Source organism: Chionomys nivalis, chromosome 4 (assembly GCF_950005125.1).
Source record: "Chionomys nivalis chromosome 4, mChiNiv1.1, whole genome shotgun sequence".
NCBI lineage: Eukaryota > Metazoa > Chordata > Mammalia > Rodentia > Cricetidae > Chionomys > Chionomys nivalis.
Genome location: NC_080089.1, coordinates 75,104,786 through 75,126,922, shown reverse-complemented (window position 1 = coordinate 75,126,922; position 22,137 = coordinate 75,104,786). Strand labels below are relative to the sequence as shown.

Below are 22,137 nucleotides of genomic sequence, written 5' to 3'. Positions count from 1 at the left end.
CTTGGATGCAAGTAAAGTGATATAAAACCTAAGCTTCATCATTTCCTAATACATTTGCCACTGTAATCAAGGACCTTTAATAAAAGACATAATGAGCTAGTCTTCATTTGAAAAATCTTCAGTTATCTTCATAGTTCCAATGAGTGAGCAAAAAAGGAATTACTTCAACTGGACTAAAAGTTCTATCTACATAACTTGGGGTTTACTAATGATGTAACATTTACTCTTTCAGTGTTATATTACAAAATTTAAGAAAAGTTACAATCTTAGCAAAAGTTTACATTAATATGCTTCATCTATAAATAAGTTTCCAAACTAATTTCCAAAGGAGAGTATTTGACATTCACTGATATGAATTATTAGTAAAGAAAGAGTTAGAATACAATAAGTAGATTTAATAAGCCAATATGCAGGTTCTTAATGACTACAATCTATTTTCATAAATTTCCGTCATAAGAACATAGCCCGTATAGTAATGAAGATCACAAACATACAGAAACCCTGAAACACATGCTCTATGTAAGTATGAAGGAAAAAGAGCAGTACACATGTGTGTGCACAACTATCTGACACTGTGCTAGGATGTGGGAAAGCACTTCTTTTCCAAGGTCATGCACAAGCAAGACAGAATTCTTTACTCTTTAAAGTATCTGAATCATGACTCAATTATCACCCACCTTTAAACAGTTAAAGCTGATAGGCCTATGTTGAAATGAAATGACTAGCTATGTAACAAAACACATCTTCAGTGAAAATTTCCCAGCCATAAGTCTCTTTGGTCTCTGCTACTGAAATTCAATAAACAATAAACTGTCTAAATTTACCAATAATACTCATCATTTTACCAGTAACCATAAAGGCTGGAGATATTTCTTACTTCTGCGACTTTCTGTGGTGCAATGCTTCCTTCATATGGACAGCCCAGGGCACAAGACACATACCTACATTGAAAATAGAGAACAATATGGTATTTCATTTCCAAATTTCCAAATAAATAACAAAAATACATCAAGCTATAGCAGTTGTTCTTGACCTATGGGTCTTAACCACTTTGATGGTTAGAAACCCTCTCCTAGAGATCACCTAAGACCATGCAGTATAGCAGATATTTACATTATGCTTCATTATAGTAGCAAAATTGCAGTTATGGAATAGCAACAGAAATAATTTTGTCATTGGAGGTCACAAGGAACTGTACTAAAGGGTCACAACATTAGGGGGTTTGAGAAACACTGTACTGTAGCATCATATAAATATTCAAAGCAGGAAATACTAGTTAAATATATTTGTTTAGAATGTTATAAATTGCATATCTATATAGCCAAGTCTTTAGAATTATATAGAGCTGACATGCAAAAATGAAGTTTCCATGCATATCTGGATATTCTGACAACAAATAAGATAGAGCCATTATTCATTTCCAACCTCAGGATGCAGTCACCACCCCAGAATCCACCTTATTTCTCTCATGAACTTATCTAACTTGTTTCAAATAGAATAATGTCTAACGGGTTTAAAGGTTCTGGATAAGACATTCTGTGAGCTTCCTCAGCAATTCATTTCCACTTAAAGATGGTGATTCCTTTCCATGTTATTATCAAGTTTGATGACAAGCCTATTGTAACTATTTTCAGCTTATCACCAACCCCATTTTACCAAAACATCCTCAGACACTCTTACAATGCAGTATTAAAATAATGCATCATATGTCTTGTGTTCAGGGTGAAGAAAGACACCCAGGGAGTGGGGCGTGGTGGAAGTGGGGTTGGAGCTACAATTCTTGATCTAGGATAAGAAAGCTTCTAGATAGCACACGCTATGTTTACAAAGGAGGCTAAACTTTGAGACGATTCAAAAAGATTCTGAGGCACTTAGAATATTCAGAAAAGGTCCTGAAAAATGAAATTTGATTTATAGAAATCAAGTTTTCATAAAGTGGCCATCAGAGGGAAGGTAGGAGCAAAGAGAACATACTAACATGTTCATTGATCTAAGCTGTGATTCATTAGAAAACCCAAAATGAAATTTCAAACAGAATTTAGATACACATTGAGTGGGCTAGTACGCACTGATTGTCAGCTGTAGCTTCATTTGGAGGTATTAATATACATAAAATTTAGGTTTAAGGATGGAATAGATAAGCTACTTAACAAGTCCATCACACAGTTTAAAGGACAAGGAAGGAGAATTCAAATTTGTTGAAATGTAGCTTGCTCTTCCAGTTCTTATATAAACTTTTATCAACATTTTAGATAATTCTTAAAATGTAACCAAGATACATGAGAAAAATGGCATAGAACTAGAGAAAGCTGTATAAAAGAGGAGACATTCCAATCCAAATGGTTATTACAGTATTGTGCAAAAACTGATTGATTACGTTTGTTCTAAGTTCCAAACAGTAATATGTGACTAAATATAAGACCTAATAAGATCTAAGGTGACAGTTATATATTTTATATTTTTGACAAGGTTTATCTGTATAGCTTTGGTTATCCTGGAACTCATTCTGCAGATCAGGCTGGCTTTGAATTCACAGAGATCTGCCTGCCTCTACCTTACAAGTGCTGGGATTAAGGGCATGTGCCACCACAGCCTGCCTCATATTTTCCTTTTCATTAAGTTAAATAAGAAAAATAGTGCCAATAAACAACAGTAAATTCAAATTGTTCAAAACATGCATCCCATGCTTATTCAGTTTGTTGCTAGGCCGTGACTCTGTCCTGCTTGCTCCTAAGACCTAAATCGCTATATGGGTATTTTCATTCATTTCTCACCAGTGGGCTTCCAAGGTATAAAGTTTTCTGGTTTCACCTCTGCTGAACTTTATTTTCATAGGACCTTCCTCAATTTTGTGTGTGCCTTCTTTGACTTATTTATGCATGGAGTTATTCATACAAAACAAACACAATATTCCACAAACTATATCTTTATCTGACTTTAAGATACTTAAATTGTACATTGTAAAAAAAAAAAAAGCATCTTCAACAGATAGTGCTGGTGTAACTAGATGTCAACATGTGGAAGAATGTAAAAGATCCACATCTATCACCATGCACAAAACTCAAGTCCATGTGAACAAGAGAGGGAATATGGGAAGAAATGGATAAAATTAAGGGTCATTTTACAGGCAGTATGGTAACCTAATATAGTAGAAACTTCTAATATATACGAAGATGATAAATGAAATCACCAAATAATAGAAACATAGAGAAGGTGAGTTTGTACCTGTAAAGAGCCTTCACCCCTATGTGTTACCATCTTTGGCACAGGAAGGTAGTCTGTTCTTTGGTAAAAGGAGAAAACTAAACACCAACCCAACTACAAATCCTTTGATCTGCAATAATGACCTGCCTGCACAATAGTCTAGTGCAATGATGGCATAAAGCTTATGGAAGTAACAAAACGACAGTTGATTTTACTTAAGGTCCAATGCACAAGTGTTGACAGAGGTTTCTGTCCCACCCGGTCCTGCAGCCCTTTAGTCCCAAAGAAACACACAGAGGCTTACATTAATTATAAACTGGTTGGCCTATTAGCTCAGGCTTCTTATTAACTCCTATATCCACATTAACTCATAATTCTTGTCTGTGTTAGCCACATGTCTTGGTACCTTTTATCAGTTAGGCATTCTCATATTGCTTCCTCTGTGTCTGGGTGACAACTGCAGACTGAGCCTTTCCTCTTCCCAGAATTCTCTTATTCTGGTTACCCTGCCTATACTTCTTGTTTGGTCACCCCGGCCTATACTTCCTGCCTGGCCAATCAGTGTTTTATTAAACCAATACAAGTGACAAATCTTTATAGAGTACAAGAACATTGTTCTTTGGGGGCTTGCCAACAAGCTCCCAAGTAAATACACATGAAGTCTTAGTCTTATTCTTTCTCACAAATGCCCACCTTTAGCTTGGCTTGTGTGTCCCACAGCACACAAGATGAAATCCATTCCTGATTCTGCTTAGGTGACAAAGAACCTGAGACTAGATGGCCCAGTAACCTAGGATAAAACATATACTACTGTGCTACTGAAATAATGTAGTAATAGAATGTCTCCTAATGACATTCTGCTATACTCATAAGTCAGAGCCTTGTTTAGCCATCATCAGAGAAACTTTCTCCTACAACAGATGGAAATAAAAACAGAGATCCAGCATCCAGAAAATATGCAGAGGTTGAGAGATTTTGAAATACTCAGCTCTAAAATGGATCAGGGAAAAAAAAAGATTAAGGAGTGAGAAAAGAAGGAGCCAGCTACCTAGCCACACAGCAAGACATGAAATAAGAAGAAAAGATATTAAGAAACAGTGGAAGGTAAAATCCCAGAAGCAAAACGTAAATGGAATAACTTAAGTAAAGCTTGGGTACAAACAAGCCAACCTAAAGCTGGACATTCATGAGTAAGAATAAGATTTCATGTGTATTTACTTGGGATCTTGGTGGTAGGCCTCCAAAAAACAAAGAGTCATAGAGTTTTTTAAAAAAGGAATCTCTCCATTAAATCCCCCACTCCTTCTGGTCTCTGTGTTTATATCTGATATATTATATGAAAAAAAAATATTTTCAATAAAATGAGAAAGAAGAAAAACAAAACATGGTGGTACATTCCTATAATTCTGGGTAGGGGGAGAATAAGAGGAGTTACACAGTTTTGAGGTCAATCTGGGCAATTTAGGACAGACAGTTATGTAACAAGACCTTGTATCCAAAACACAAATCAGAAAGAAAAAGAGAGAGAGGGAGGGAGGGAGGGAGGGAGGGAGGGAGGGAGGGAGGGAAGGAGGAAGGAAGGAAGGAAGGAAGGAAGGAAGGAAGGAAGGAAGGAAGGAAGGAAGGAAGGAAGGAAGGAAGGAAGGAAGGAAGGAAGAAAAGGGGGAAATGGAGAGAGAGCTGGAGGGAGGAAGGAAGAAAGAGAGAGAAAGGATGGGGGGGACTTATCATCATCCATCTAACCTGAGCCTCTTGTTTTACTCTGATGTTAGGTTACATACATTTATATGAAATACTGGTGTGGGAGGTCCTTCTGTCTATGTGTTGCTTTTATTGGTTAATGAATAAAGAACTGGCTTGGCCTATAGCATGGGAAGAGGAAGGCAGTGTCAGAGAGAAGCCATGGAGCTGCAGGAGATAGATACCGGAAACTTTAGCTGGTAAGACACAGCCATGTGGCACTACACAGATAAATAGAAATGGGTTAAATTGATATAAGAATTAGCCAATAAGAAGCTAGAGCTAAGGGGCCAAGCAGTGTTTTAATTAATATAGTTTTCTGTGTGGTTATTTTGGTTCTGGGCAGACAGGACAAACAAGTGGCTCCTCCTCCAACAAAATATAAACCTTTAACCTCTAAGCAAACACTCTACATATGAAAAAATATGTCAAAGCAGATGTCAGTTTTAGTTATATTTCAGTAACCAATTATTTCATGTTTTCTTGCAGGCCAAAATCTAGGCCTGTTTAATGGTGGAAGGTAAAGGGTAGCTTTATAAGCATCTTCTGCTACTAGGAGATGGTGATGCATGCACAAGCAAGTCCTGGGAGGTAGACCGTGTGGTGGAAGCCATTCGATTGTCATTCAGAAGCTGCCCTCTGCAAACCTAAAAGCAGAGCTCTGAATACAGAGACTCATTATCCCTTAAAATAAGGCTGCCCTCACCTTCAAGGTCAGGATCATAATCTATGTGGCATCTAGCCTCAGGCGCAACAAGAGCAAGACATACAAACTGTGTAACACAATTTAGATAGATGGCTTGGCTAATTCAGGTTGAAAACTGAATGTTTTGAATAAATGTGTTGGGCTATAAATCATTCCTTGGAATGAAAGTTGGGGGAGACTGCCCTCCGTTTTTGGCAGTTGGGGAGGTTGCTGTTCTCCAAGTTGGATGCTCAACAGAACTGAGCAGCCAATTAGAAAACGTTGTATAGCGGAGGAACGCCTTTACCTTTACAGTGAGTGTCTTCCACTGAAGAAATAGATCACTAGTATCTCTGATGCAATATATTTTGGAAACAAAGCACACTTGGTTTAGGTTGCTTTTGATTGACAGGTAAAAAGGTAAATAAAGACTGCACTGATTGTGACTGGAAGAAAGCCTGATGCCTCACCTCTGTCTAGTTAGTAATAAATATTAGTTACATTATAAGAACAAGTTATTAGAATAAAACATTAGATCCCACAATTATCTTTGCTTTCTGAACATAAATAAAATCTATGAGTTTTTCATATTATTTAATTAATAATTTGCCTTATTCTTTAGTCTCATAATTTCATTTTAAGTTTTTTTCTGGAAAGTTGAGAATAAATGCCACAGACGCCGTTCACAGATATATATTCTTGCATTTTGTAATCTTTTGAAAATAGATAAATGACTTAGGCTCCTAGTAAACAAGGGAGTAATACACTTATGCCTCACATAGTTCAGATGTCAGAGGTAAAATGGCAACCCATATCACTCTGGCCAGACACAGATCTTTCATGTTTTATGCTTTGAACTAGACTTTTTATTTTATAATATACATTTATAAGGACATGAAGTTGGAGGAGGCATGCAAAAGTGAAGAAGAGGTAAGAGGATTTGGAAATAATGGGTGATTAACATGATCAAAATGTGTGTGTGTGTGTGTATGTGTGTGTAAGAACAAATAAAATACAAACATAAAACAGAAAAAAAGAATCATATTTAAATTCAGTGCTAAGTTAGGGAAGAAAATGAAGTATTCAAACAATTAAGGATCACACTGCTGGAGCTGTATTTCTAAAAATGAATAATCCTCTGGAAAATCCAGAAATAAACTTCAAATTGAGATAAAAGAAAATAAACAGTGTGTTGGGAAGCCCACATTTGTCTACATTACAACTCTGCAATAAAATATCCACAGTAGTCCACTGATACGGCTTTATACTGTTTCCTTAACTTTCCAGTGAGAAACACTCTCCTCCAAATATTGTTCACATTTTGAAGTAGACGAGGGTATTTATTGTAAAGGTAAGAAAGGCAAAACAACTCAGTGATATTTGAATTTGAAGGTTTATAGACCATCTCTCTTTTTTATTGTGGTTATATAATTTGACCTTAAAATAAATACATTATTATGACATGGGTGTGTATTATCTTGGATTTAAATTTTTTACAAGCTCTTTACATGAAAATTATCTATTAAACTACAAAGATAATTAGATACTCTTTAAAAGGCTTTATGGTAGAAAGTTGAGAAGATAAATTTCAATAGAAAACATGGTGTGGTATACTCTGTCTGTTTCTTTTCCAAATGACCTAGGCTTAACTCCAATTATCACAACTTCCTTCCTCAAAATGTCTTTAACATTCTCCTGGTTGGTTTTGTGTGTCAATTGGACACAGCTAGAGTCATTGAAGAAGAAGGAGCTTAGGTTAAGGAAATGCCTCCATGAGATCCAGCTGCAAGACATTGTTTTCAATTAGTGATCAATATGGGAGGGCCAAGCCCACTGTGGGTAGTGCCATCCTTGGGCTTGTGGCTCTAGGTTCTGCAAGAGAGCAGGATGAGAAAGCCAGGGGAAGCAAACAATAAACAACTTTCCTCCATGGTCTCTGCATCAGCTCCTGCCTCCAGGTTCAAGCCCTGTTTGAGGGCCTGTTCTGAATTCCTCCAATAGATCTAGAAGTATAAGCCAAATAAACTCTTTCCTTTCAACTGGCTCTTTGATCATGGTGTTTCATTGCAGCAATAGAAACCCTAACTAGGATATGCTTTATTATTATTATTAAATTTGCAGTGCTGGTGATCATTAAGCCAAGCATCTTCTCTTAGTAATTGTTGAATTATTCCGCCGCTATGGATTTTGCTCACCTCAACTAAAAGAATTACAAGGTACAGTTAAATCCATTTCCCAGAATGAATAGTATTGTCATCATATCTGAATATTTATATAATTATTAGAAAACAAACTACTGTCTTTCTTCAATATAACAAACAATTTATTGCTGGAACAACTCCAAATCTATGCTGCATCTGCTCACCTTGGAAGCAGGTGAAAACAAGTGCCGATTTCCTCCCTTCCTTTGGTCCCACCATGCTAATGGCCTCCTTATCTTCCTGTCTCTCTTCTCTACTACCCTGTTTTCTAATGGCTTGCACATGGCTCTATTGTAAGAGTCCCAGGACAGTGAATTCAGGAATGACATTACATGATATTTCAATTCAGAGCAGCCATGTAAACTCCTAAAAGAGAAAACTGGCTTTTTGATCTATGACAATTTTTCCTCCTCTGTTGCCCTTAATGGGATTTCTTATAATGAAAGCCAGCAATGTAGATCCAAAGCAATATAGTTCCTACATGAAAAGGCAAAGCCTAAGGATCTCAAATACACCTGCGTTTACAGAAACAGCTCTAATTTACTGACACATGTGAGTCTGATACAACACATAACCACATCTGGATAGCTGAATCTTAATGTCAGATTCACATCCAGCTCCCCTGGTATCAATCCAATTCTATATTCCATGGACTAGAAACATGGTAATTATAATTAATGAGATGTAAACACAGTGATTACTATAAATAAATATGGTCCATAGTATATGTATATATATTCATATATGGTGGTTTGTAAGTGAACTCTAAAAACAGATACTAATGGAATGAGTTGGGTTTCTTGAGTACCCTCGTACTGGGATGTCCATGTGCCTTGCAGAGCTGATAACCTCCTCGAACCTTCCCATACTTTCTTCAATGGAGCAGTTAATATTCTTCTTGCTGAAAGATTCAGAAGCAGCACCAAAAACTGCTATCTCGGTGGCCCCAGCAGCAACCTGAAAGACACAGTGTACAGCCCAATGCTAACATGTTCTAAAGTCTTGTGAATGGTAGCAGGAGATGGACTAGCCTAACGGCATGTCTGTGTTCTCATGTTGCCTTAAGATTTAAAGTCAGATTCCTTTCTTTTTGCCACTTGCACTGTTTTGAAATGGAAAACCATTTTGTAGTAACAAGAATATTCCACAGACTACAATATTCTTAAGATTATGAGACACATAGAACACAGTGATGATGAACCAGTTAATTCTGTCTTTCATCATGTTATCCTCAAAACACTTTAACCATAATTATGGGGGAAAAACTTGAACCCCACTAAAGCCTGCTTTTTTTTTTAAGGAGAAGATTATTTTGAAACCTATTGTTGAAAGAGAGCAATACAAACTACTTGTTTTTCTTTTCTTCCTATAATCCAACAGAGAATGTCTTGCCAACAGAAAATATTTCCCCAATTCATCACTTAGATTTTGCTGTCTATTCCCTTTGCCCCTTTGTTGTAGTTATACCACCATACTATACACGACCACTGTAATAATAATTTCAAAAGTCAAGCTTCCAAGATTTCTAAGATTCATTGGTAAGATGTCATGTTAATGTCTCACTTACTGAGTAGGATTTACATGCCCTCATCTCTGATCACCTGTCAATACATTAAGAAGAAAAAGAATTTATCTTTTTCTAACATTTAGTTTTTGTTCCACTGTTTAAATGTGAATTTTGAACAAATTAAATGAAAATTCTATTTCATTAATAGAAATAATTAGCACAATTCCTTGCCAGGAATGTTAGAACAGAACTTTGCCTGCATTTTTTTGTAATCTGAAGACCTCCTGTAACTATTATTGGGCTCATTTTACAAATGCAGCACAAAGTTGTTTGTCATCCAATCTCAGGTGTTAGTAACTTATTACACCATGCTTTGATTATAAACCCACAACTCCCATGACAATATTTATTCTGTTATTAAACTATTGTTAGGATGTATCCTGAGTATTTTCTCTATAACAGAGACCTTCTCTTCTTTGGATGACTTGATGACAGCAATACTCTTTAATTTTATAATGCCATGAAATTCTATCAAATCAAACGAAGGACAATGGTTCTAACAGCATATACACCAACAGTAATGTACTAAATAGACTCATATAACTTCAACTTCATGCAGCATAGGATCAGATGGAGAGCTTCAAACTCACTGAGGTGAGAAATATATACCGGAACATCTTAGCAACAAATATATGGAAAGGTTTTTGCATAAAAGTAATGTGACTCTTTGCTTATGTGTACTCATTAAAACTCTTATTTAAATCACATAAATCCCTAAAGCACACAGAATCATAATAAATAAAACAGAAGAGAGATAAGAAAGTCACTAGAAGCTGATGCAATGACAATGACTGGTTTTAAGCCAAGAGGAGAATCCATAGAAACAAAAGACTGGCCCCAAGATATTGACAAAACATTTATTTCAGGAATATTAGCAATTACAATGCTTCATCAATAAATGTTTAAGATATACCCTATATTAGATTCTTAATAGGGAAGCACAAAATAAACTTTCAAATTTTCATCCAAAATGAAGAATTATATTTTTATTGTCAAATTCTTGAATAGTTACTTGAGCGAGCTATATGGGGAACACGTTAGGTCCTAACAATGTCGTGGGGAATCTTGATCTCTGTTTTTATGTTAGTTTATCAGCAGAGTAATGAATTGAACATGACAGCATTTTAGCTTTCAAAGATCTTCAAGACAATAAAGGCAATTTTAGAGAAACAGTAGCAGACTTACAGCATGGTGAAAACCCTGAAGATTAGGTATAAGGACAGGATAGCGAACTCCTGGGTACCGATGAATGCCTCTCATCACTTCAGTGTGATCAGCCATCTTAAACACATAATAGTTATATGTAAGTATGGATCTAAGCAAGGTATCAAACACATTATTAGCCTTCTGCATGAGTTACACAGAAATGTGTTACATAGAAACATAGTTACATAGAAAACATGTTGTACAAATTAATGTCTGAAATGAGGTTTTCACATGTAACTAAGAAAAGTATTTCTCACTAGCACTGTGACAACAAACACAGTGTTTGGCCGTGTATTCTCCATACTATCATGAGTGTCTGATTCTTGAACTATCAAATGACTGCAAGAAAAGTGGTTAAAGAAAATGGCAGAAATCCTGGTTTTCTGTAATCACCCCTTTAAACAGATAATGCTATATGAATTAGGAAGGTCATGCCTTGTTATAGTGCATTTACGACAGTGGACTATGAACTAAGAGCTTTAACATTATGTATTAGTTTTGTGTTATTTTAAATCAGCCATGATGCTATTTCTGGTCTCTTATTCTTTCCCAAGTTCTCTTCCCTGCTGATGAAGATATAGAATATATTTGTCCATCTATTTGAAGCTGTGTATACTGTGATTGTTCTAAGTAATATTTAGAACAATTATAAGTGTTCTTATAGTGGAGACAATATTATATGATTTCTAAAAGTAGGTTATAAAAAGGAGACACAATAAAACACCTGATATTTGAGGAGAAAGCCCCAAATCACCTAGGCAATGGCCATAAAATGAGGCTGGCCTCCACAGAGAATATACATGAAGATGAATAGAGTCACCAAGCCAACAACCAGGGTGAGTTCCTGTATCTGGATTAAAGCAACTTCAGATGACCCTAGCCCCAAAGAGTTCAGTTTATGGTTGTGATCCTAAAAACTATGTAATAAAGACAAGCACTCCATTATGCCATGGCCAAATTCCCAATCCACAGACTTAGTGAATACAACATGTATTTATTTCTACCACCTAGATCTCACTATACAGTAGTAAAAGCTCGAAAACTGAAAAACAGGTATGGTTGGTAGAGAGGATGCATGTGGCCATAGTGTAAGCGCATAATTTGAGGCTACGGTCATAAAGGAAGACCGTACTCAGTGGCATGTCTTTGAATTGGGTTTATATTAGTCAGAACTGATTTGTATTGAAGACAATGTAAAGGCAGAGAATGGGTATTGAAATAGTGAAATGCCTGGAATAAATTCAGAATCAGAAATGAATCTTAGGGTGGTATAAAAGTTAGTCCATCCCTTTAAGAAACAGGCCCCGCCCACTCCCTCCCCCATCCACTGAGGCAGGCAGCTCTTCCTTCCTGCTTGCAGCCCCAGAACCTCCAACCCCACTAAATCAGCGTAATTCCTAACTACAATCTAAATATTTATCCTCATTCCCACAGATAAGTGTCGGTCCCACCCTTTATCAGAAATATCTCTTTCCATCAGATGGAGACCATTATAGAAAACCACAACCAGAGTTCAGAGAACAAGTGACCATACAGTTACAATAAACCATATGTAAATTTATTTTTAAATTATTTTGTAATATATAATTTTTGACTCATTAAAAATGCAAGTATATTTGCATAATAATGAGATAGAAATGCTAAATTATTTACACATAAGAAGTAATAGTTTACTGAATATTTGATGATGCCAACTACAGATAAAAAATTTTCAGTGCATTTAGAGTTAATATTTTAAATTCAAAATAATTAATGTTGAAAATACTGTTTTTCATGAATACATAGCCCAAAATGTCAGAAATAAGTTGATTACCACTTCAGAAATTATTGTAGATTCTGTCTATATCCCATGCCAAAATGGAACTCTTATAAAAATCTAGTCAGCTACTCAACAAGCAATTCTTTTTCTATTAATTCTAGATATTAAACTCAGGACCTTGCAGATATTAAGCAAAAGTTCTAACACATCAAACAGTGTGGGTGTATGTCTCTCTCTCTCTCTCTCACACACACAGAGAGAGAGAGAGAGAGATCTCTCTGTGTGTGTGTGTGTGTGTGTGTGTGAGAGAGAGAGAGAGAGAGAGAGAGAGAGAGAGAGAGAGAGAGAGAGAGAGAGGCGTGTTTGCTGAGAATGTATGGCTGAAAAGAAAACCATATTGAGTGTGTGGAACCTGCTGGCATATGAAAGTTTGTCTGAATATTATACATGGACAGGTTTGAGCGAATCGGGTTTTTTTCCAATTTTCGTCAATATCACATGTGTACACAATGCACTGTGGTTACCTTCCAGGAACGTCTTCCATTCCTTTTTCACTAAGTCCTTCTTCTCAGTGCCCCTCCTTCTCTCCTGTCTCCTCTACTCTCTCTCTTCTCTTCCTATTCTCATGTGTTTCCTCTTCCACTCTCCTTCTTTTCTTCTTTCTTCTTCAGGCCCTGTGCAAGCAGCCAAAGCTGTTGTTTACTCCTGACTGCAATAGTGATGCTGTATCCAGAAGACGGCACTTCACTGCACTCTCCCTATCCTTTGGTTTCTACAGTTCTTCTGCAGTATGTCCCCAGCCCCAGAGGGTTGGCAACAGTCTTCTTGGGGCCAAGCACTCAGCAGTCCCTTGCTCTCAGCATTTCAGCCAGCTAAGGGTTCCTACTTGGACAGGTGCCTATAGCTGAAAGAAGCTTCCAAGGCCAAGGCTGAAAGGTGCACTAGTCCATGGGTATAAAGGAGCCACCTAAGGGTTGGCAAGAGACTTGAACTTGGAGTGGCTACCAGGTGCCCAGGGCAATGTCCCCAGTTAGTTCCTTGGGCACCTGAGGAGAGGGAACCTGAAATGAACCTATCCTATAGCCATACTGATGAATATCTTACATATCACCATAGAACCTTCATCTAGCGATGGATGGAGATATATACAGAGACCACACTGGAGCACCGGACTGAGCTCCCAAGGTCCTAATGAGGAGCAGAAGGAGGGAGAACATGAACAAGGAAGTCAGAACCACGAGGGGTGCACCCACCCACTGAGACAGTGGGGCCGATCTATTGGGAGCTCACTAAGGCCAGCTGGACTGTGACTGAAAAAGCATGGGATAAAACCGGACTCTCTGAACATGCGGACAATGAGAGCTGACGAGAGGCCAAGGACAATGGCACGGGGTTTTGATCCTACTTCATGTTCTGGCTTTGTGGGAGCCTAGACAGTTTGGATGTTCACCTTCTTAGACCTGGATGGAGGGGGGAGGACCTTGGACTTTCCACAGGGCAGGGAACCCTGGCTGCTCTTGGGACTGGAGAGGGAGGAGAAGAGGAGTGGGGGGAGGGGAGGGGCGGGAGAAGGGGGAGGGAAATGGGAGGCGGGGAGGAAGTGGAAAATTTTTTTTTCAATAAAAAAATTAAATAAATAAATAAATATTTAGAGGGTGACTTTCCTGCGTGTGCATTTGACAAGACATTGGGAGCAAATTACCAAATAGGTCCTGTGACCAACCATCTGTTTTTAACTATGCCTTGAATTCCAGAGGCATGAATATCTCCCCACTAAGCAGGCCTCATAACCAACCAGGAGGCAGTTGATATTCCCAAAACATTCATGTCACTATTGTACCAACTATCACAAAGCTGTGCTAGGCAGATCTGTATTGTCACATGCAAGGTCTATGGAGTGGGACTCATACCCCAAGACAATCAAGTCACTGTGGCAAAATAGCAGTATCCTCATCTATCCAGACAGTTCAATATTGTAGCATGCACCATCTATATCTAGGTTTGATATTAATTCTTCTTCTTCAAAAATCTGCATATTACCTTCTTTCACTAAGAAAGTATTAAAAAGCATTGTCACACAAAAAGGCAATTAATGAACAAACACCGAAGGAAATATTTTATGAAATGATCTCTCACATTCATCTTAGTTTTTAAAATTATTGTCATACTTAATTTATAAATACATGCCATATTTATAAAGTTTACATTTCTGTAATATGATGAGTTAATTTTTATCATTAGAAATTAACATTTTGTTGCCATACCTAAATGAAATCTGGTATCATAATTATTTTTATAAGAGAGGGTCCTCCAGTCTTATATCCTCAGGAAGGAAGCTCCTTACCAGTGGGTGTTATTTATTCTTGGTATGTTCATAGCATTTCTAGGTATATCTAGTTATTAATTCTTTTAACATACTATCTTAATTTTTTCCAGACCAGACCTATACATATGGACATATAACTGTTCTTTCTCCCACTCACCAGTATCTTGAAGTATTTGCTTTAGTCTAGCATTAGGACAGAACAGTATTCAAATCTTATTGAAATAAAACAATAATGCTGGAAGTTTTTGTTTAGAGTCTCCTCTGGCCAAGTCTGCCAGTGCTACTTTCTACACGCAGGGATACAGTAAGTGGGAAAGAAGGACAGATAAGAGAATATGCAGTTTCTTCAACACATGCCATCGATTAGTGGAAAAACATGAATGATGTGGTTTCAGACCCTATAACTCAAAACTCAATATGAATAGTAATTCTTCTTAAAGGCAACATTTGGAAACTTGATAATGAGAAAAAAATGAGACTCGAGTGCTTCCTGACAATCCTGGGTGAAAGTGCCGAAGGCAGCTATGAATAGCACTCTAGCCTGGGTCCTATAACCACGTCCCATTCATAGACGCCTAGCACAAACCTCATCTATCTTAGCCTCAGTAGCACAGGGGAAACCTTGGTCTGCTTGAAGAAGTAAGACACTCTTAATAAATCATAGCCTTACAATAACAAACACAGGAAACCTCTGGAAAATTGAACATCCTTTTTTTTTTCTACCCAATACCCTGCTTGACTGCCAAAGCTAAAACGATCTGACACCAATCTCACAAAACTCAAGTCCAGAAGCCTTAAAACTAATTTGGTCTGGTGTATAATTTCCTGTCCTTCCTTGTTCAACTTAGCTTTTGTATGCAAAGGACCTTTGTAGTGCCGTCTATTGGGTGGAATGTTGATGTGTCTCAGAAGCTTCCACGACAACCACCCCTCCTCTTCCCTTGTGAAAACGAAGAGATTCTAATCATAATCCGCTGACATCTACAAATACTCATTTTTATATTACAAGACAAACACCACCTACATGGATTTGTAGGCTAAAAACTGTAACATTAATGTTTTAGAGGGAAGAAATGAAAGTCATTTTTTATTCAATAACATCTCCCAGTTCAGGAAGATAAACATAGCAATTATACATTAGTTATTCTTTATTAGGGTCAATGCCTTTGGACCACCTGCCTGCTCTTCCCATATTAAAAATAACATGTTTCCAACATCATTCTGAAGTAAGGGCAAGAAGTTCCAAACTTCCCAGTATAATTTTCTTCCTGTGCCTGTGCAATTGTGTTGCCTGTCACTATTATGTACTACGTACTATACCTTTTTATATCTTAATAACATTGCAGCCATTGTTATTTCCCTTGCATGGAAGAATGAAGTATTTTTAAAGTAGGGGGTAAATTGCTATCAGTGTGTTTTGTTAGTAGAGATTTGCATTCTTAACACTTTAAACCTACAAAACTGTGGAAAGCTTTAGCAGAGAGGATAAGCCTGGGTTACTGACTCATTGCTGATCAGACATTATCAAGAGAAAACGTTATGACAAAAGTAAGGTCTCATAACCACAGAAAGGATTGTTGTCACTTGTAAGATCGAGGCTTGGCTATGATATGCATGCTGGAGGTTTCTGCTTTAGTAACAGTGAAAGCGGACCATCTGAAGGTGCCAGCTTGCTGAATGGCAACCTGCTCAGCATATGCTGGTTAGGCAGTTCTACCAGATTATAACTCATTCATACTCACCTGCCTTTAAAATCCCCTTGTGTGTTTTCATTTTCCCAGCAACTGTATCCTCCATCCATTTCAACATTATAATTACAGTGTTATCCCTACACCGTTATTCACTTTTGAGTCTAACAAAGAGCTCTGTATAGTTTTGAATACAGAAAAAAGTGAAAGCACTAAATGGGAGAATGAATAAGTGGAAAGGATCCAACACATAGAGAAATGAAAATGCCCTGCCACAGCATACCAGATATGAGTAAAAGTCAGCTCTCAGATTTTCTACTTCATCAGAAAGCACAAGTTAAACAACAGACATAATGGTATCGCCAAAGTGCAGGAAGCCTGGAGGATATGGGGAAGGAGTGAGTGTGTGTGTGTGTGTGTGTGTGTGTGTTTAGACTCCTGGATTACACCATTCTTTCTTTTTTATCGTTTTTATTGAGCTATGTATTTTTCTCTGCTCCCCACCCTTCCTCCCCACTCCCCTTTTACCCTCTCCCATGATCCCTATGCTCCCAATTTACTCTGGAGATCTTGTCTTTTTCTATTTCCCATGTAGATTAGATCCAGGAATTTCTCTCTTAGGTCCTCTTTGTTGTCTAGGTTCTCTGGAATTGTGAATTGTAGACTGGTTTTTCTTTGCTTTATATCTAAAAGTCACTTATGAGTGAGTACATATGATATTTGTCTTTCTGGGTCTGGGTTACCTCACTCAATATGATATTTTCTAGATCCATCCATTTGCCCACAGATTTCAAGATGTCATTATTTTTTCCACTGTGCAGTACTCTGCCGTGTAAATGTACCATATCTTCTTTATCCATTCTTGGCCAAGGGGCATTTACGCTGTTTCCAGGTTCTGGCTATGACAAACAATGCGGCTATAAACATAGTTGAGCACATGTCCTTGTGGTATGATTGAGCATCCTTTGGGTATATACCCAAAGGTGGTATTGCTGGGTCTTGAGGAAGGTTGTTTCCTAATTTTCTGAGAAATTGTCATACTGACATCCAAAGGGGCTGCACCGGCTTGTACTCGCACCGGCAACAGTTGCATCAGTCTAAGATTAGTAGTATTAATGTTGGAGCATAAATAGCATGAATTTACTACAACATATTTGTATTTCAAAGAATATATGCATATGATCTATAGTCTTTTTCATGTCAAATTTGAACAATAAAAGAGCTCAGATTCATTATTCTCTTATTCTAAAAGGTTTTCAACACAATCATCCCAATTATTATGAAATTATTACGGTACACCAGAAGTCCCCAAGTTATTTCTTTTTGGTCTTGTGTCTCCCACAGTCCACTGCATGTAGGAGGCTCAGTCTGTAGACTCTCCAAAGGAGATAAATTAGCAAAACAGTCAGAGTAATTCCAAATAGGCAACGTAAAATTTCAAAATCAAATATTTCTGAGGGAAAATATATCTCTACTTGAATTTTGTCTTTTACATAATATGTACATAACTCTAAGATGTCACCACATAAAAGATAATTATAGAGGAACAAATTTTAAGATAATTTTGATTACATAATAATAGGAAGGGAATTAGTTGGTAAGAATAAGGGGTCCTCTGGGAGAAGGAAGTGGTAGGAAGCGTAATAGGGAGTGAAAATTACTAACATTCATTGAAAACATCTATGAAACTGTGAAAGAATTTAAATGAATTTGAAATGTTTCCAATTAGATACAGAAGTGTCTTTAAGGAGACTAAAATGTTTTTGAAATTTAATCTCTATGTTAAATGAGGAAACAAAAATTTTGATAAAGACAACAAACTCAAAAAAACTAAATATAAGATGAGGTACCACCATTTATTATAGCGTTTCATCTTGATTACTTTTATACATTTAAAGACAAAGGAAATCTAATTTGTTAATGGAAAGGTAACTAATCAAGTCAATTAATTATATTAGTGAAAACCAGAATACATAAATTTCTGAGTAGAATAAATTTTAGAGTACAGAAAGAAAAAAAGCTAAAATAAAATTGGATTATTCCTACACTTAAACATTTAAAGAGCTCAACAATAACGTTGCTGGAATCACATCAGCTTTGCTTTTCCTTTGACATAGTAGTAAAAGTACATCTTGGAGAAGAAATTACTATTTAATTCTGTGTAATGTAATACAGTGTTACTAGCATGTTTTTTTTAATTTTTATTGATTATTAATTGTAATCAAGAGCAGGACAGAAAGTTAGTTCCTACTACGACAACTTTGTCTAATTTTTCTTCATGCTTTCTTATCTTTCTGCGACAAACAAAGGAGTTTTAAAGATTTGGAAATAGGTTTCAAGCAGCCATTTGCCTTAGAGTACAGTGAAGTTAATCACTAATTTCAAAACAGACACACACACACACACACTACACACCCCTTGCCGCTTCTGACAGAGAAGTACAGAAATCGACACCATCACTCTAAAGATATGCTGATGCCCACTGATACAGAAATAACACTGGCCCAAGATAGGAAGGAAATTCACAGTACAGCACAAGTAGTTACCATAATGCTAATAATATATGCTCTCTTTATTCAAAAGAAAAAATTGTATACTTGGATAAGCATTTTAATAGATCAGAACAACTTAAAGAGAGAAACAGTTTCTGTGCTAATGAAATAACACTCAGTACCTAATGACCACGTTTCCTTTTTGGAGTACATTGACTTTAGTTGTGAAAAGAGGTTTTGTTTCCCTTCAAAAATAGAGATTGTGTACTAACAGTGTTAAACTAAGTCATGCTCAGCATGTCCTATCCTACGTTAGACCCTCCCACAATGAGGTTGGAGAGATTCTCAGGTAAGTGATTTCCAGCCTTTATTCTCTCTTGCTTGGCCTATGTGTTCAGACACGGGTATAGGGAAGTGTCAGATTCTTGCCCAATAGATATGGTTAAGAAGACCGTGCCTACGATGTGCCTTCATCAGCTTCTCCCCCGTGTCTGCCTTAATGTAAGCAGGTAAAAATGAGCAAGAGACGGGCTGTGGAGGCAGGTTTCTTTCTTTTCATTTTGCAAGCTGTCGTCGTGTCAACAGATTTTGCTCACATTTACACTCAGTTGTTTTTAAGGCAAACAATTTTTTTTTTTTTTTTTTGGTTTTTCGAGACAGGGTTTCTCTGTGGCTTTGGAGCCTGTCCTGGAACTAGCTCTGTAGACCAGGCTGGTCTCGAACTCACAGAGATCCGCCTGCCTCTGCCTCCCGAGTGCTGGGATTAAAGGCGTGCGCCACCACCGCCCGGCCAAGGCAAACAATTTAATAAAGGAAATGTGTTAGAGTGAGGGGAGTATGAATAGCCCAGGACTTACCATGCCAGGGCTAACATACGTTTTCTTTTAAATTTAGGGGTTTTAGATCGCAGGCTTTATTCCTCTGTTGACTGCATTTACCTTTTAATCACTACCATGAAAAAGAAAATAGTTTATTATTTCTAGATCAGTTTTGAAAATAAATATGTGACACTTGAAAAGTGATGATTCCAATGACATTCCCTTTGTCACTTATCTTCCAGAAATCCATACTTCAATTAAAAAAAAAAGTGGTGACTTTCTTCCTTCTTTGAAACTTGCTGGGCTTTGTAATTGTTTCCTACATGTCATAAATGAGCATTTAAATCTAATATTCCAATCTAGTAAATGTACCTGCATTACAATAGAATGAGCATATGAAAAAAGGCTACAGAGATCTTTTGGTTAACATGTACCTTGACCCTACTTTTACATGTTAGAGTGACTTGCAAAAAAAAAAAAAAAAAAAAAGCTACATTTTTCTATGTACAATTTTTTCTACTCTCATAAAGAGTAAATAGGGATCATGAGAGAGGGTTGAAGGGGAGGGAAGAGGAATGAAGGGGAGCAGAGGAAAATGTATAGCTTAATAAAATCAATTAAAACAAATAAAAAACAAAAGAAAGAAAAAGAAAAACACAATTCTTTCCCTTCTGGGAAGACTTTTTACCCATTTATTCCAGTAGGTTAAAGCTTCATCAGGAATAAATAATATTTATAACCAATCCATTTCATATGATATATATATTTATATGTACAGTGTTGCACACCTAATTTATTCTTATTTTCAAAATAGCATTCATTTTAATCATATAGATAAAAATATTTACAGATCAAAAGAGAAAGTTAATGACTAACACAAAAATTTAGATCACTTTAAAAATTATGATAGTCACAATAATTTAAATAGCTTACTATTAAGAGACACATGCAGGAAAGCTGTTTTTAATGTGCTTTCTTTCTCATGCTAGTGTGTGTTCCGTCTAACTGAGGGGCTACCTGGACTAATTTCAAAAATTCTTATATTGCACGTCACTCTAAGGAAATCTCTTTCCAGATAAGCTATAAAGAACATGCATTTCTTAATGGCAGGCATTCTATCATCTGTGGTCATTTAAATTATAGGTGCAGGCTCCTGTTTTATATGGCACCCTGCTACCGTGGAACTTTTCTTTAAGCTATTTGAGTTAGCAGCTTCTGCCAAACAAAACAGTAGGAGGGAAACTGTAAAAAAAAAAAAAAAGCTTTAAAATGCTAAAAAAAGAAGTAAGTGAAGAAGCAGCAATCTAAACATAAACTGAAGAACTTATTCCCATGACCTACGTCTGAGACAGAATTGGCTCCAGGGAAACACAGAACTCACAGAATACCAAAAGGAGCCACAGACATTGTCTTTAGAACCAGAAATCACTCCAGACAATATATAACAAGTTTTTATATCAAAATTTACTGTATGTCAATCTCAGACATTCTTTTGAAAGTTTCTATTACATGATGTTCTTCTAAAAGAAAATTTAAAAAGAAAAGTTTTTGAATGTAAGGTCAGGGAAATCTAAAACAGCCACGCAATGACAGCCAAACTACAAGAACATGGGCTATGCAAAAGACTGTCTTTAGAGAAACATTTGCTGTGTTGTGTGTAATGTAAGGCAAGGCTAGGTGACTTTGAAAGATGAAATTTGTGATATTTGTCTTTGATTCAGGCACACTGCTCTTTTGTGGCTATATGATTTATATAAATCACTTTCTTCTTTAGATGAATATAACCAGATGAGGCTTAAAGTGAACACATATTAATAGAGTCACTATAGAGCATACTATTGAACATGAGTCTAGAGGTAGGCCCTGCCATCATGCACACACAAGGACCATTGATGTGACTGACCTTCTGTGGTTACCCACAACCATCCTGTACTGCAGGCATCTGTGCTAGGATTTCCAAGGTTCAGAGAGGTTAAATCACTTCATGGCACACTCTGGATAATGGCACAAATCTAGAACCATCTGTCCTCAACACAGATGTTCTCGGGAAATATGTGAGACAATTCACACCACTTATTTAATATTACCTTGAGCTGAAATGGGCTCATTAATTTTCACAAATTCAACTCAGGACCAAATGCAGAATAAAATCCATCAATTTATATTCTCATCATGTGTATTTAAGCAAGGTCAGGAACACAATCCCATTCCTACTATAAAAAGACTGTATTTCTTTTTCTTTTGTCTATATTTTCTTGTCATTAACTATAAGAGAATAAGTATGGCCTTTTAGGAATTGTTCTATCGTTATTCTTCCAGATGTCTCCATGACCATCATAGGTGGGTCTAAAGGATAGTCTATCAAATAATTTCTATTATCATAAAATAGTAGTAGCATGAAGCCATCAACATTATCATATGAGAAGAATATTTTGTATGCAACTTTTTAAA

The 22,137-nt window shown here is 36.7% G+C and overlaps 1 protein-coding gene across 2 annotated transcripts in view; it reads right to left on the bottom strand.

Moving 5' to 3' along the window:
- The window catches only part of Hmgcll1 (3-hydroxymethyl-3-methylglutaryl-CoA lyase like 1), a 110,675-nt gene that overhangs the window by 44,838 nt on the left and 43,700 nt on the right, over positions 1-22,137 (bottom strand). For both annotated transcript variants that reach the window (XM_057767464.1, XM_057767465.1), the window contains 3 exons: positions 10,583-10,678; positions 8,639-8,787; positions 878-941 (listed from right to left, as the gene is read on the bottom strand). In XM_057767464.1, the coding sequence (XP_057623447.1) occupies positions 878-941; positions 8,639-8,787; positions 10,583-10,678 (309 nt within the window). The remainder of the gene's footprint in view (positions 1-877; positions 942-8,638; positions 8,788-10,582; positions 10,679-22,137) is intronic.